This window comes from Eubalaena glacialis, chromosome 10, assembly GCF_028564815.1.
Source record: "Eubalaena glacialis isolate mEubGla1 chromosome 10, mEubGla1.1.hap2.+ XY, whole genome shotgun sequence".
Taxonomy (NCBI): domain Eukaryota; kingdom Metazoa; phylum Chordata; class Mammalia; order Artiodactyla; family Balaenidae; genus Eubalaena; species Eubalaena glacialis.
Window position 1 is genome coordinate 54,433,588 of NC_083725.1, and position 16,866 is coordinate 54,450,453.

Below are 16,866 nucleotides of genomic sequence, written 5' to 3' on the forward strand. Positions count from 1 at the left end.
TTAAAACACCAATGTAATTTCATTGATCTGGGTTAGGGCCAGGCACTAATATTTTTAAAAAGCTCACTAGTGATTGTAGAGTGTACCTAGCATTAAGAACCATGGAAAAGTCTAGCTCCTTAGCATGCCGGTGGAAGCTCTTCACATGTAATGATTTCAGAGCAGAGCTTCCATCTCCCCCTGTCTCCCATCACTTCTCTCATTCCTCTATCCTCCTCTGCCCAAATCACGTGGGGTTACTTGTGTCTTACTCCCGCCATGCCGTTTCCTTTTTTATCTTTTCCTTCTTTGCTTCTCTCTTTTGCTTTCTAAATTCATGTCTTCAATAACTGCAATAATCTTATCATTTTATTACAATATACTTTTGTTTAATGTTCCAATATTTTAGTCATTTTAAGATTTCTAGTTATTAAATTTATTTCACTTTAAGAGAGATATAGGCTCAATGGAAAATATTTTAAAACTCCCAAGTAAATGAAAAGCAAAAGCTTCTCTTCCAAAACTAGCCACAGTTAATGATTTTATGTTTTCTTATAAGATATTTTGAGTGGTATTTTATGATATATATGCTTCAGCAATTTGTAAATATATGTATTGTGGCTTGCTGTATCAGAAAGTATACATCTACCTCATCCTCTTCATATGAATATACCACAATTTATTTTTAGCCTTTTCCTTATTCACAGATGTTTAGCTTGATTCCAAGTATTTGTCATGAACTGCATGCCAATAAATTTATTTTTTTGTACACTTCTGCTAGGCAGATTCATGGAAGTAGAATTTTGGTTTCAAAGTTATGCACATTTTTAGTTTTGACAGACAAATTACCTTCCAAAAAAGCTTCACCGGTTGATACACTCTACCAATTTTATCAGAATGCTTATTTCTACACTTCACTTGTTTGTAAAAAAACGTTGCTGATCTGATGGATGAAAAATGCTAACTCATTTTAATTTACATTTTCCCTTTTTTCCCCTTCCTTCCTTCCTTTTCTTCCTTCATATCTTCCTTTTTTTCCCCCTCCCTCTCTTCTTTCTTGTCATAAATATTTTTGAGTACCTAGTAGGTACCAGGCCATGTACTAGATGAAGATGAAAAAATACACACATACGCAAACACACACTCACACACACAGATATTACATATATAAACAGTTATATTCTTCTGTGAATTGTCTTTGAAAATGATGGGTTTATGACATGTACCTTATTGTTCTGCTCTGTGCTTTCACTCTGTCTTCTCCACGTCTCCAGTGACCCCTCCATCCTCCAGTTTGTGATGGTGGTGCATTCCTGACGGCCTAGCTCAGTTGGCCTCATCTTGTCATCTGTGAAACAGTCTCTTACTCTTCTTCTATTCTGTCTTCATTCCCTGGCAATATTAATTGTTCCATCTTCTGAGTTCCATAGTTATTTATTCATATTTCTGGTATTACCACTTTGTTCAGCCCATCTTGTATTTTTACTAATTTTTTATGTATTAGGTTACTCTAGATTAGCCTTTAGTCATGTTTCTAACATCAGTGGTAGAATTCAGTTGACCTAAACTGGATGAGGAGCTATTCTTGGGCAAATGGTCCTCGTTCAAGACCCCTAAAATTGTATCATATAAATGACTTCCTACTTTGTATATAGCCTGGCCTGACCCCAGATTCAATGGAGGCATGAGGAAAGAATTAAGAAGTTGTGCAATATTAGGCACCCTTAGGATGAAAAATTAATCCATATTCTACTGGGAATTGATCTAAAGTTTTCCAGAAGACAGAAAGGGAGTTGACTTCAGTCCATTATACCACAGGAATGTAGTTTAAAGGAAATATTACAATAACAATATTAATGTGTTATATTTCTGAGTAGCAGGAAACTGTCTTCCTTATTTGAATATCATCACTTCTTTTTACAGTAGCCTTTGAAACATTTTAGTTCTCAGTATTCTCTGTACTGAATTTACACAGTACAACCCCTCCTACATATTTTATCATTTTTGATTCTCATTGCCTTGACACTTGTTAGGTGCAGTTTGGCGGTTGTGGTAGATAGAGTATATATTAACATTTCCACAATATAGGTAAGGTATTGAGCCCCAAAATGGTCGAAGGGTGGGCTTCAGGCCACTGCCACGAGCTTATAATAGCTTATAACTGGCCATGAAGATGAAAGCCTAGGCCTTCTGACTCTTCATCCAATTTTCTTCCTTTTTCAGATGGCTAAACTTCTTGGAATTGGGTTTTGTATGTATTATAATCTCCTGTGACATTGTAAAAACATTATGAAATTCAATTGCGTCTTATTTCCATTGGGAGAACAGTCTCTTACATACCTAATACATGGCTCTTATCTCTCTCAGACTCATTGCTGAGTTTTATGTTATCAGTGTTTTATTTTTCAGTCAATTTTTTTTTCCTTTTTCTCAGGATCCTAGAAAACTTCTCTTCACAACTGGTAAGTTGTTACTCATTTCTGCTTCTGAAGATTCAGGGAAATCTTGGAAAATAAGCATCATCAAATTACACAGCATTTAGATATATGCTAAAATATAACATGGAAAATTTGCATATGAGAACAAATGATTAGGAGTTCAAGCATAAAGTTGCAATGAAAACAGTCAGGGTTCAGATGAATGAAGAGTAAAAGTAAGCAAATGCATTTGCCTTTCATATATTCTTTCAAAGAAAATAACAAAATGCCTTATGCTTATTGAGGGCCTGCTATGTGCCCACTGCTTTGGCAAGTACTATTGGAGATAATACATATGGACCAGTTCTGTGTCCTCAAGGGTTAGAAAGAAACACCAAGCACTCTGAGTGTCAGTGTAGTTCTTCTAATTCAGTAATTTAGTAGGATACTTTGTGATCTTAAAACCCATGGAAAAAGAGGAGAAACAGTCATTAAAATAAGTTATCTTTCTTGAAATGTCTTCTTTCTCATTTCTAATTTACTTTTCCTTCTCAAACATATTGTCCATGAAATCTCAGTATAGACTATTTATTTGTTAAAGCACATTTGAACATCTCAAAATTTTGCCCTGATGTTAGTACAGTTCTTACTATTTTCTTCTTTTTCTCAAACTTACACTTATAATAATGAAAAGGAAACTGTACTTGAGGGATTTTTAACTTGTATTTCAGGGACAAGGACGATTGTGTAGCAGAAATGGTCTATCATAAAGGCTTGGCTGTACTCCCTTATTAAGGATCAGAATTGCATATGGGACTGAGGCACGGCTCTGTCAAATGCATTGTTTTTCTTTTGATCAATTTTATGATGAAAATAAGAATAATTGGGGTGTTTTCCCCCTCCATGTCACAACTACATATTTAGATTGATAATATATATATATATTTTCTGCCTATCAATGTATGATGCTTGCCAGTTGCAAAGTACTCATTTCAGTTTTCTCTTTAGGAACACAATTTAGTTTTGTTTACAAATTTGCTCATTGAAAACATGTTTTTATTTAAGCCTTAAGAACTGGGTGAGAAGTAGAAGGGAGAAAAAGCAGAAAAACAAAACTTAATGTATGAATCAATGTATTTTTTGGTTCATATGATTCATTTTAAGAGAAATAAACAAGAATTTTGTTTTAATATTATCTTGTACAGCACAGAGTATAGTTGAAGACTTGGAACATTTGAAATGCTTAAAAAAGTTCAGTTTACAAAGATATAAGAGGATTTCTTATATGACAAAGATATTACATTAAGAAACTTAGTAAAATTAATACTTCTTTATAAGTAGGTGATCTCTCCACCTAGCTTGAAACACCATCATCCTATGTTCTTTCCCAGAAGTTCCCATGAGTGTATTGGGCTAGGTAAAGATGATACTTAAAAACACAATTTCCTGATTCCAGCCTAGAGAGAGTCCAGGTTGGGACCTGCCAATATGTTTTATTAACCTTTCCACTACTGTTTTACCCTTTAGTGAGCATCTCATTATACTCTTGAGCATAACTTCTCACCACTACCTACCTTTTACCTTTTACCTCTCTTACTCTCTTTTTTTCACCTGGTCAACTCTTGCCTGTCCTTTAAGTCTCAGTTGACATGCCTATCATGCACAGATTTCTGCCAAATTTCACTAAGTAGAGCTGGTCTCTTCTTGCCCTGGGTCCCTAAAGATACATAGTGAAAATACTATGAATAATTTATTTCCTTGCATATACTGTAGAATAATTATTACCTTACATATACTGTGTTTTCCACTCAAAGGTGAGCTTCTCCAGGGTGGAAAAGGGATGCCCGTAGGGCATGCAGAGAAAATATTTTGTGTGGCATTTCTGTCAATACAAACAACTTGAATTATCCAAAATCAGCATGTCAGCATCACTTTAGTGGCCTAGTTCCAAAAAATTTCATGAAAGAAGTACTGTGCTTGCCATCAGGAGCCATCTACTTCACAGGGACACAGACCCCCCGCCCCCTTAAGTATGAGGCTAGAGCTCCTCAGGCATCTGGTCGACCCCACTGAATAGTAGCAAGTGAGAGAGCAAAGCAGAATCTAAGGATGGTAATGGGATGAGTGACACTGTTCACTTAGTCCAACTTTGAATTCACTTAGTCCAACTTTTTGTTATGAATACATCTCTGACTGAGTCTATTTCACAGCTCTCTTTGAATATTGTCAGGCACAATACCTAGGAAGAATAAAGTTCCTGATGAAGAAATGCATGCATGTTTTTAGATGTTCTGATGATAAAGCATGTTTTCTATTAGTTGATATAGTTCTTGAATTTTAATGTGTTTAATGTTACATAGAGTCTTCTCTCTCTCTGTCTTTAAAAGTTTTTCCATGTAACCTAGGCCTAAGAAATAAGGTTGTCTTGTAGGAAATAAAGCCTGTGGCAGCACAAGTGACATAAAATATGGGATTTAGACTCACTAAATAAGAAATGTTAAAGACATTTCAATTAAGAATTTATAGAATAAAAGAAGTTTAATAGATTGAATTTTTCAAACATTTTATAATGCTTACTACATATCTCCAAATTTGGTAGTACTTGTATGATGAGAATAAAATGCACAGTATCTAATTTTAATTAGAAAAACCCTCACAAACAAATACAATTATGTCTCCAATTATGTTCGTAAAAACAGGATAATGAATACAAGATGGTATATTTCTGACTATATCTGGGTATGGATGAAAATGATCTTTCAGTCTCATCTAGAAATGGCAATATAGTGCAATTATTCATTTGAAGGGCTACTAATTAACTTAATATGCGTAGATAAAAGAGTAATAAGAGTAAACATAACAAGCATGTTTTTTCCTAAAGAAACAAATATAGGTTTTGCTTCATAACTTGAAGACTGAGAGTTCACAGCGTACTTCACTTTGGCAAGTAACTTTCCCCAGTGAGCTTAGATTAGCGCAATAATTTCTAACCTGTGCTTCCTGACTCTTGGAATATGTGTGGTAATAGAGGCTAATTTATTGGGACTTGGCTGCGCTGTCGTCCAGCGCTAGGTTAGGATGCCCTTTGATGTACCTCGAAAACACTCAATGCTTAGCATTCTTTCAGCACTTAATACCTTATGTTGCAATTGCCCGCTTACCCTGTCTCCCACACTGGACTGGGATTTCTTTTAGAGCAGGATTCATTTTTTCCTCTAGCACTTAACAGTACAGTACAGATGCCTAGAAAATATTCACTGAATGGATAAAAGTCTTTTATTTTTAAACTCTACTACTTGTTGCATAGATATTCTCTACAACATTCCAGATAATTGGTTGGCCAACCTGTTTGTTTAATTCCAGTAAAGAAAACCATAGCTTTTTTTTCTTTTTTTTACTGAAGTATAGTTAATTTACAATGTTATGTTAGTTTCAAGTAGACAACGAAGTGATTCAGTTATACATATGTATACACGTGTATTCTTTTTCAGATTCTTTTCCATTATAGGTTATTACAAGATATTGAGTATAGTTCTTTGTGCTCTACAATAGGTCCTTGTTGTTTACTTATTTTATTCAATATATATAGTAGTGTGTATATGTTGATCCCAAAACCCTCATTTATCTCCCCCCCAGAATCCCCTTTGGTTTTTAAGTTACCCACCCCACCCTGTTTTTTTGACCACCATAATTGCAATTTTTTTTCATTGCTAATTATAAGTCAGTTTTTCTTCTTCATTGCTCTGAAGTCTGTTACTCTATAAATTACAAACTCTGTTCCTTTTGTACTTCTGGGAGACAGAAGGGAAAAATGAATTCTTTAGATAAAAAAGTTAACTTCATAAATCTGAAAGAACCTTAAGAAGCATTGAATTGATCCTCAGTTTACAGATGAGATTCAGTGAGATAGGGGTTTGGCCTAAGGGACACTAACAGGACCGCAATCCCAGAATATACACACATACCCCAGGCTGTCTGGGGCCTCTACTTCATGTTGAATTCAAATGACTGAGGTCAACTATTTCACCCTCTCTAAGTCTTTCCAGTATGTTTTCCATGTTCTGCTCTAAAAGGTGTGCTCTAGTTAAATGTTTGAGAAAGTACCTGTTCAACTTTACACTGGTTTCTTGACTTTAGTACTTCTCAGAAGCTTTACATTAATGTGCCCTGTGATTCTTCAAGGAATGGTTATAACATTTTTGAGTAATATAAATTAATACCTCAAGGAATTAATGTTTAAATAATACCCTTTGGAAATTATAACTTTGTTCTAAACATACTCCGTTTTTTCAGGTGCCCTGATGAAGTGATTTGCAGACATTCTGTAACTAATCTTGGCATGTTCAGGACTACATAGGAAACCTTGTGTGTAGACACAGTAGACATTCATGAAACCTCAATAAAATTACTGGAAAGGCCTCTCCAACCACAAATTTTACATTTTAGTGAAATTAGTTGAAGCCAGAGAGACAGACCTCCTTTTTTTTTTTTCTTTAAATTTATTCAGTTACAATTGAAGCACTCTGAATTATACATATGTAAAGCATGCTAATTGATTGGTTTTGATATATGTATACACATGTGAAACCATGATCAAAATCAAGATAACAAATATGTCCATCATTCTGTCCTGCTCTCTACCCCTCTTAAATACAGATCTGCTTTCTATCACTAAAGAATGCTCTGAATTTTCTAGAATGCTGTATAAAAGAAATCATAGAGCTTAATGTTTTTTCAGGTTTTTTTGGTGGGGGAGGGCAGTCTGGCTTTTTTCACTAAGTCTAATAAATTTTGTGATTCATGTGTGTTGTCATATATGCATAGGTATGTATCAGCAGTTCTTTTCTTTTTAAACTGCTGGTTAATTTTCCAGGTACAGATAAACAATTATTTATCCATTCATCTGTTGATGGAAATTTGAATTGTTTACAGGCCTTGAGTATTAAAAATAAAGTGGTTATGCACATTTTTGAACAAGTTTGGGGTGGATATATGTTTGTGTTTTGGGGGGGTAAATTCTTGGGAGTGGAAAGGCTTGGTCATTTTGTAGGCATGCTGTTCTTTTTAAACAGTATTTTTCTGTGCTATTCGTCCCTTCGTGTGAACTAGTGTAGTTATCTTGCTCTTCTCTTACCCCCTAGGAAGTAAGTACTCACCTGGGGCAATGGGAAAGACAATGGGAAAGGGAGTACCCTACGAAAGAAGTGTAGAGAAGAGATGATTTGGATTAGGCACATCTGGGAAAGGCAAGGATTGTTAGGCTTCCAAATCTGTGTATTGGGAAGAGTGAAAGGAGAGCATACTCCAGTATTAAGTTCCAAAGACCAGCACCCTTATTTCTCATGTGTCCCTTTACAAGTGGAAACTTGCTTCTATTGTACTGGGATTTCTAACGTTATTTTCCAATGATTCTAAACCCTCTGTGATCCTAATGGTGCACATCACTGTTGCTCTTATATTGTCGCCAGCTTGTTTGCTTCTGCTGGTGGCTTACAGTCCCTGATGGTCCTTCTGTTTCATAGGTGGTTCCTTGTCAAGAAGAAGAGTGGGGGGATGTCTATACTTTTGGAGGCAGAATTGTTTCAATAGCTTTTCTACAAAGATTTAAGATGGAATCTCTCAGCTAGGTCATTTAGTACTTATTGTTGCTTGTATGATTATAAGAGTAAATAAAGGTGACTTACAGACAGAATATTTTATTTGGTAGTAATAAGATAATAAGAAATGAGGCTATTGTGATTTTCACTCTTTGATAAAACATATCTCCTATTCATCTTGGACATGCTGTGTGAGCTAACACTAGATTTGTAGCAATCTATTATGTCAGTATTAATTTTGAAAATTGACATGTTTACACACTTTAAAAAATGTTATGTACTATCAGAAGCACTGATTTCAAAACGTTTTCCATTCTGAGGGGAAATACATCTGCAAGTGTTCTTAAAACATCAACACTGTAACTTTTTTCTTCAAATTCACCATTGTTTGTTCTACACTCGAAGTTGCAGTTTTTAGAAAGGTTCAGGTTTTGTTTATTTTTTCTTGAAAATTATTCTAGATAGTGAAGCCCAAAAGAAATTATTTGACATTGAAACTGAAGGAACTACTAGTTCCGTAAAAGCGGGGAGGTGAGAATAAGGAGGGTTTAGTACTATGGTGGAGAAAACCAAAACAACAAGGGAGTTGAATGTCAACCCTGTCCTGTTGTATTAATTACTGACTTTTGTTATAGTATGTACCTATAAAAGTATGCACATACTCACCATTCTGAGTAGAATATTTGAAAACACCAAAATGGACTCTTCTGTTAAAGGTGGAAAAGACTCTGCTTTGTCCTAAGTACCTTGAAACTTATGCTAATTCAAAAAAGGCTTTTTTAAGAGGGAACATGCAAGGAGACATACAATTTGAATTGGGCTTCCCACAGATCAGCCTAGTACTTTGAATCTTAAGGTAATAACTTTTTGTACATTTTTTCTCAGCATGACTTAAGTTAAACATACTTATGTACATTTTTATAGTTCCTGGCCTGACAGGGGTCTGCATGGTATTGGTGCTATTCCTGATGATTACAGCTTCAACATATGCAATACGGTGAGTGTCAGAGCCATTATTTTGATGTTTCTTGGTCAGATTATTTAGACTTCCTTAAGATTATCTTCATTTTCATATGTAGAAAATGTCTTGATTAGCCCAAATGTTTAGCCAATGCAATATTCTGGTTACTGGACTGTTCTGTGTAACTAAGAGGGAAATAGAGAGGCATTTCTAGATATCATTTCCTGTTTTTGAAAAATCTCTTTCTTTCAGTCAAATATTCTGGGTTGTAAGGAATTGTGTATGGAGACTTTCCAAATACATGTTCCAAAGTGGAATAAAAGGGGGCGGGGTGTGGCTTACTAAATATTAAAATGATTATGCTTCAGTAACTTAAAACAGGATAGGGAATTACTATATTGTACACCTGAAACTAATATAATATTGTAAGTCAACTATACTTCAATGAAAAAAAAGCAACCAGAATAGGACTTACTTGCGAAAATGACCAAGACATTGAACTAAATGATAGTAGACAGAAAGCGCTGTAAAAGACTTCGCTATATGTAAGAACCTGCTAAATAATAAAGGTGCCATTACAAACTTATGAGGAAAGTAAGGCTTAAGTGAATTAAATTCTAGATAAATTACAGAGTTTACTGTAAAAAATTATACCACTAAAGATTTAGAAGAAACTTTAAGTGGATATTTATCAGCTCTCATAATGGACAAGGAAAAATATAGGAAATATTTGGCTACCTAAAAATATGAAAACTAAAACTCCTGAATGTCAATATACATTATAAAAATTGAAAAATAAACATGCTATTGTGAAAATTATTACTCTCATATGGAAGTAGTACATTCTTAAATTTGAATAGTTTAACCCACAGCAATTGAGAAATATGCTATAGAAATGGGTAATTATTATGAACAGATAAGTCACAGAAGAATACAAAGTGAGTAACACAAAAATGAAATAATACCTAATTCCACTTATACAAAATACTGAAAATGTATAAAATGGAGTCTGGGTTTGGGGAAACAGGCCCTCCTGCACTATGATTGGGTTCGTAATTTATAAACATGTTTCAGAGAGCAATAGGTAATGTGTATCAAAAGCCTTACAAAATGTGTGTCTTCTGATGTCATAATTTCACTTCTAGAAATTTAGATTCAAAAAGAATCAGATCTGTGCAAAAAGGCGTACATTACAAGGATGCTAATGATCTTGTTTATGATAGCAAAAACTGTGACCCATGTAAATGTGACTCTATTGGCTCTTGCCTAAATTGGGGGTTCTAAAGTTTCTAGGGGTTGTATCAGAATCATCTAAGCTTTTACAAATACCTGCCCGCCACCTCCAAGATTCTAATACCTGAATATCTACCGAGATATATGAAATAAAAAAGCTGTTAGTCTTTTTACTTATCTCAAACATTCTAGGTTGTGTTTATTATACCCATTCCTCTTCAGACTCTTTGTCCTTCCCCAGGGCACTAACACAAAGTGTTACTTTAAAGTTATACACTGTCCAGGAAGATAAGAGAAAATTTTAATGAACACTTATTTAGTTTATCTCCATCTGAGTTTCCTTTGAACTACTCTCAAAATATATATTGGGATAGAAACATTGGTTGTCTTAGAAGTCATTTGCAAATTGAGAATATTGATAAAAAGGACAGCAGAAGTACGTATTAGCAGACTATTGCCTGCACGTTCGCCTTACATCATAATAACTTTAATATAAACAGCTGATTTTAATTCTTTCTATGTATCTTTATTTGAAATACAAAGAACCTTCAAAATGATAAAGCGTTACTGATAATTTTTGTCAGTTCTCTCTGCAGTGGTATGTTAATACTTTGATATTAATAGATAAATCTCAGACGAACTCATATTTTAACTTTCAATTGTGACATGTATTTGAAAGGATGCACGATTTTTTTAGTGAGATGGAGTGTAAAGTGGAATTGAAATTATTTGTTTTTTCAGAGTTTCTAACTATGACATCTTCTGGTACACTCATAATCTCTTCTTGGTCTTCTACATGCTGCTGATGTTACATGTATCAGGGTAAGTTTAAAAAAGTGTTTTTAAAGCTATGTGTGCCTAAAAATGGGGTAATAAAAGAGAAATCTATAGAAATTTTCATAGGAAATGGTAAAATTATTTGGTTACTTGGAACTGAGGGTAGTGTCAAGAGTGGAATAAATAGTTCTATTTTCGACATAGCATGCTTTAACAAAACTAGCATAAAAGTATTTTAAAATGGAAAGACAGAGTTACTTCTCCCACAATGTTGTAGTTTTTAAAGCCCCCTATAGTTATATCCTGATAAGCCCTAAAAGAAAGTGAGTAGGAACTGAAGAACTTCAAGAAGATATTTAGTGTTTGAATTTTCAGGAATTTATTATGTCTTGCTGCTGCAGAGTTTGTAACAGTGGAGTTACCAGTTTACTAATATTTGCAGAGACAGCCAAAGATTTATAAGACCCAAAGACAAGGATTTGTCAAAAACACCAGAAAATCACAAAAGGAAGAGAGATAGCATCCCAAGTTGTTATAAAGAATTTACCCCAAATACTCTGAAAAGTATGTGGACCCAAGCAGTATACTCAAACGTATGGTGCTTAAAATAATTCATTAGGTTAGAGGATGTAAATAAATAATATATTTTTGTGTATGTATATGTCTGCATGATTACAGAGTGGACCTGTGGTTTTGTCTTGACACTCACACTAATATGACACAATAGGCTATTGTCTGGCATCAGGTTCACTTGGTTTAGTAGAAGGATACAGGACAGGAAACATGGAATGTCAACAGGATAATGTCAGGGGCTTCCTCAGTAGGGCTCCCTCTAGATGCACAGTGACCATTTTCCACCTTCTCTCCCTCACCTTGCATGTAGTAACTCAGTTTTAAGATGAGGACCATATGGATACACAAGGACTACCTTGCCTTGGGAAGGCTCATGCTCCACAGGAACCAGTCTCTTGGTAACAGTCCAAGTCTCCTCAAGGGATGCCCTCAGTTGCTAGAACACACTGCATCCGGAAGCTGAGGTCACTCAGCATCCTCCAGGTCCAGATGTTTCCATCAGTAATAATCAATGCTGGCTGGTAACACAGCTGGCACTCCCTGTTTATCTTACCTCAAAATATTTCCAGGGAAACAGTATTTGGAGAAAAGTTCAGACCTGCTGTTAATTTTTTCTTCAGAATGTTTTATAATGTACTTTGTCAGTACAGTAAATCTTATCCATAAATTATATATTTATTTCAAGGTGCGTGTTCAAAATGTTGTTCCCCCAGTTTTGGAGGCCATTGATTTAGACATCAGTATTATGTGGATCTCTGTCTCCTACGTCCCGGTTCAATTTGTTCTGTATCATGGTTCTAGAACATATAGTCGTAGAGCATTAGACACATGGCCACACATAATCCCAACTTCCAGCTAGCCACGGCTGCCACACAGGGAAGAGGGCCACAGTCAGTGGAACCTCTGGGTTCTGTTCTTTTCCCTTTGTGGGGCTAACACATTCTGTAGAGCATTAGGACACCGAGAAAGCCCTTGGTAGAGAAAATCTGCTTTATATTCTGTTCTTTAAATGGCTTGCATGCCTTTCCAGGGCTATTATCATAAAAATAGACTATGAGTAAACAGATGTGCTACTAATGATAATACTAATTTAAATCATTTGCAAAGTGCTTACTATATGCCAAGCATAAATTCAAAATGATTTAGATGATTTATATTATTAAAGGATTATAGTTTTATAAGGATAAATAATATTGTTAAACCCTTTTTGTGGGTGGGAAAACAGATTTAGAGAGAGTACATAATTTGCTAAAGTTTGCTTAACTGATGTATCCTGGATTCAAATCCAGGCATTCTGACTCAAAAACTTATATTGTTATACTTTTTTTTTGGAGAGTTCAGTACTTCTAAGAATTTGGTCTTAAGTTTTTTTAAAAAGGTTAATATCTTGATTTATCTGGAATTGTTCTCTCTTCCTCTCTCTCTCTCTAGCTATAACAGATGAGAGAAAAATATAATAATTTGTTAGTATAATTAGTTATGCATTCTTTTGCCTTTATGTTGTACTAAATTAAAACTGAGAAAATCTGTTTCTTTGTAATTCAAAGTAGAGTTATTTTTCAAAGTTTCAGGAGTTCTAACAGGCTTCTGAAGTTTAAGGGAGTATTAAGAGTCCTTTCTCCATTTTTTTGGAAGTAAAAGAAGGTATATTTAAAATTTGATTTTACTTCTGTAGAACAGGGGTCATAAACAGAAAGTGACTTTAATTTACGTAAAGAAATAACCAAAGACATCAACAGAATGAGTTCAATATAATCACTCTATTATACCAACTGAATTAATAGTTCTTTACATATGATTGATAAAAATGAAGAAAACAATTATTAAAATACTGAAATAACTGTTGTGCAACAAATATACAATACTCTAAGCATTCTATAGTGCACATTTTTTATAAAGTTTAATTTTTTAAATTGAAGTATAATTGGCAAATGAAATTGCATATATTTAAAGTGTACAAGTGAATTAACACATCTATCATTCCACGTAGTTTCCTCTTTTTTTTTTTTTCTGGTGTGAACTTTTGAGATCTACTCTCTTAGCAAATTTCAGGTATACAATACAGTATTATTAACTGTAGTTACCATGCTGTACACTAGATCCTTAGAACTTATTCATATTATAACTAAAAGTTTGTAACTCTATGAAGTTTAATTTTTAATAAAGCTACATAGATTATGCTTCTGGTGTAGGAAAAATTATTACTGATAAATCTTACAGCTTTCTTAAAATGGAACATTTCTCAAAATGTTCCTTTTTATCTTTAAAGGATCTATCTACAGGTAAATCTATTGAAGCTATTATTTGTGCCAATGTAGAAGACTTAGACATATCTTTATTTATGAAATACCTTGATAATGTCATTCTCCAGCTTTTGGTTATACAAGTAAAGTGCAGCTATTCAAAACAAGCTTCTTGAATTTATATTGAGATTTCTGTCAAACGGTATGCTTTAGGTTTGAACAGAAAAGCACTATTTGCTGGGCATTTGCTTCTTTCTCTATCCATGTGGTAAGTACTATAATAAGGTATGAAAGGACGATATAATATATGATACTTAGTCTCCCAGAATTAGTAATTGGTTTGACATTTAAAAAAAAGAGTTGAAAGAGCTAAAGACAATTTTAAACTGCATATTTTCCAAGTGTGAACATATTTTATTTTCAAGAATTCTGGTAGCCCAGAGAATTGAAGGATCAATGTGGGCTAGAAATTTTAGAAAATTTTTGACTTCAACAATGAAGCAGTTTGAAATTGTTGACTGGTTTCCTTATATAAGCAGACTTCTGTAGTAAGGAGGAACAATTTCTTCATATGATTTTCTAAAGTCAATTTTATTTTTATAGAATCTGAAACTTTGAAGGAAGCTCAAAAGATGATTTTGACCAAGAATCTTTGAGTCTCCCTACAATATGTCTAAATAAATATATAATTGTGAAAAGCCCGTTCTGTTTTTGGAAAGCTCTCACTTTCACAAAGTCATTTCTCTTTTGAAACAGAATCAATTTTACTTTAATTTCTACCCAATGATTTAAAAGTCTGTGACTCTGGAGGCCATGGAAATTGAGTTCTTCTCTTTCTTTAAATTTTGTTCCTCTGTTACTTTCTCCTTTGAATAAATTAATAGTTAATATTCATTGAGTACTTATCTTACGAATGGTTGATTTCATTAAGTCCTCCCAACAACTCCGGTAAAATTTGCTGTTATTATTATTATTATCATTATCATTATTATCATTCCCATTGTCCAGGTGAGAGAACAGGGGCACTGAGAGGTGAAGAAACTTGCTGAAAGTCATGGCTAGTAAATAGAAGAGCTTGGGTTTGAACCCAGCTATCAGATTCCAGAGCCCACATTCCTAACCAGTAAATCAAACTGGCTACAGTTTGGCATGGCTTCCCTGTATCCCTTTCAGATCTGGAAACCAAAATTAAACACGGTGTTCTTGGGGTATGCAATCTATATTGGCAAAGTGGAAGTCTTACCTTCTTTGCTCAAAATATTACAACTCAGTATTATTTAGGATCCAATTATCATGTTCCACGATTATGCATGCCTTTAGCTTAACCTAGTTTTCATTCCTATTACCTATGTTTTAGGTTTTTTTCATTAGTATAAGCAATTGTATTGCATGGCACCCTAAAAAACCCACATTTCATATACGCTAAATTCAGATGTTCTATCAGTGTTCAAATAGATCTTTAAAATACATTAATTTTTTTTTTTCCTAGGAGGTCAGTATAACATGGCAATTAAGAGCTACATCACTTAATAGCTGTATGACCTTGCCAGATAATTTGCCCTTTCTTTTTCATCTATTTTATGGGATTAATAATAAAATATCTATATCATAGGGTTGTCTCGTGTTTAAATAGGTGAATGCAGCAATGTAGGCAGAATATAGATATACTCAATAAATGTTAGCAGGAAAAAAAATTATACTGGTACTAATACTAATAACTGTGTAAGGAAGAAACTCCACATTTAATTTGTTGAAGAATCGTTTTTGTTTTGATAAAGACACTGCACTTTTGAAGAGCCCAGATTTTCCTATCAGCAAAGTAATTTGATAAACATATAATGAAAACTGCTTAGCAGATCAAAAGAATAATCCTAAAGGGCAACAGTTTTTATAATGTTGTTAGGTCTCAAAGGTTCAACTGATTTTAATGATAAAGGTTTATTTTGGGATTTGCAAGACAAGCCTTCTCCTGAGGAATTTTTTTTCTGATTTTTAATACACCTTTCTAGGAGGTTGCCATTTGTACACTGTACTGAAGATATTTCAATTCAGAAGACATTCAGAAAAAATTTTTAAAAGCCAAAAATGTTTTCTCTTTCCAGACATGAATGTAACTGTCCGTTTCTTTCTTCATTTTCATTTGAAAGACTCATCAGGAGGCGAGATATACTGCCATTCTCACTTACTGATAAAAGGGTATTGGAGGGAAAAGCAATTATGAATGTCACAGAGTCTCAGCCCAGAGCCTAAGCCCACTCCTTTGAAAGGCATGTGGAGGGAAAGCATCGTAAATGAGATTTGACACCCTAGCCTTTCAATTTTAAGACAGTCAACACTCTCACTGGCTTTAGCTCTCGGAAGTGTTGCATGCGTAGTAATTGTATTTTATTTTTTATTTACGTAAGAGAGGAAATATAATGTGAGAATTCTGGGAAAGAAAGGGAGAAGGTCCTTCTCAAATGTGTAGATGGCAGTGAGAGCCAAACAATAGTGAATAACTGAGCCAGCTGGACTTCCCAGACTATATTTTGTTACAAAAATGAGACCTGGATTATTCTTTTAAACAGAGCTTTCTGCCATTTGGGACTACTGCTGGCAAGAGTTCGTTGTAGAGCATGATTTATATTCTGCTTGAATCATTTTTTTCAGAGAATTTAAAAGGAATGGTTTTCTAGGTGTATGTTTCTAAAAACATTTGTTCTTTAAACCCGAGGAACACAGTGAGCCTCCTTTGTCAACAATGACAATGAACCAGAGGCGCTGTCAGCTTCATAGGTATTGAAACTCAAGAAATTAACCCGAGGTAGACAAATACTTATGAGATTAGGCTTATTGTGTTGGTTTATCTTCCCTCTACTATGCCCTTAGGAGGAGAAAATTAAGAATATACTCTTGGGGGATGGAGGTATTTATGCAATATAGTTAAGTGTTAGAAGTTGCCGATTCCCAAGAATCTTCTCTTTTAGAAGCACTTGTACTGAGGGCTCCTTTTACCCACACTGATGTGGAAGGAGGAGGGGCTTGTGGGATCTTCCTACTGGGGAGAGGCACCAGCTCTTCTTAGAATGTCAAATGGAAACTTGGTG

General features: G+C 34.4%; 1 protein-coding gene across 3 annotated transcripts in view; it reads left to right on the forward strand.

The window, feature by feature from the left end:
• Positions 1-16,866, forward strand: part of NOX4 (NADPH oxidase 4) — a 141,837-nt gene that overhangs the window by 31,523 nt on the left and 93,448 nt on the right. For all 3 annotated transcript variants that reach the window (XM_061202735.1, XM_061202736.1, XM_061202737.1), the window contains 3 exons: positions 2,414-2,441; positions 8,918-8,990; positions 10,929-11,009. In XM_061202735.1, the coding sequence (XP_061058718.1) occupies positions 2,414-2,441; positions 8,918-8,990; positions 10,929-11,009 (182 nt within the window). The remainder of the gene's footprint in view (positions 1-2,413; positions 2,442-8,917; positions 8,991-10,928; positions 11,010-16,866) is intronic.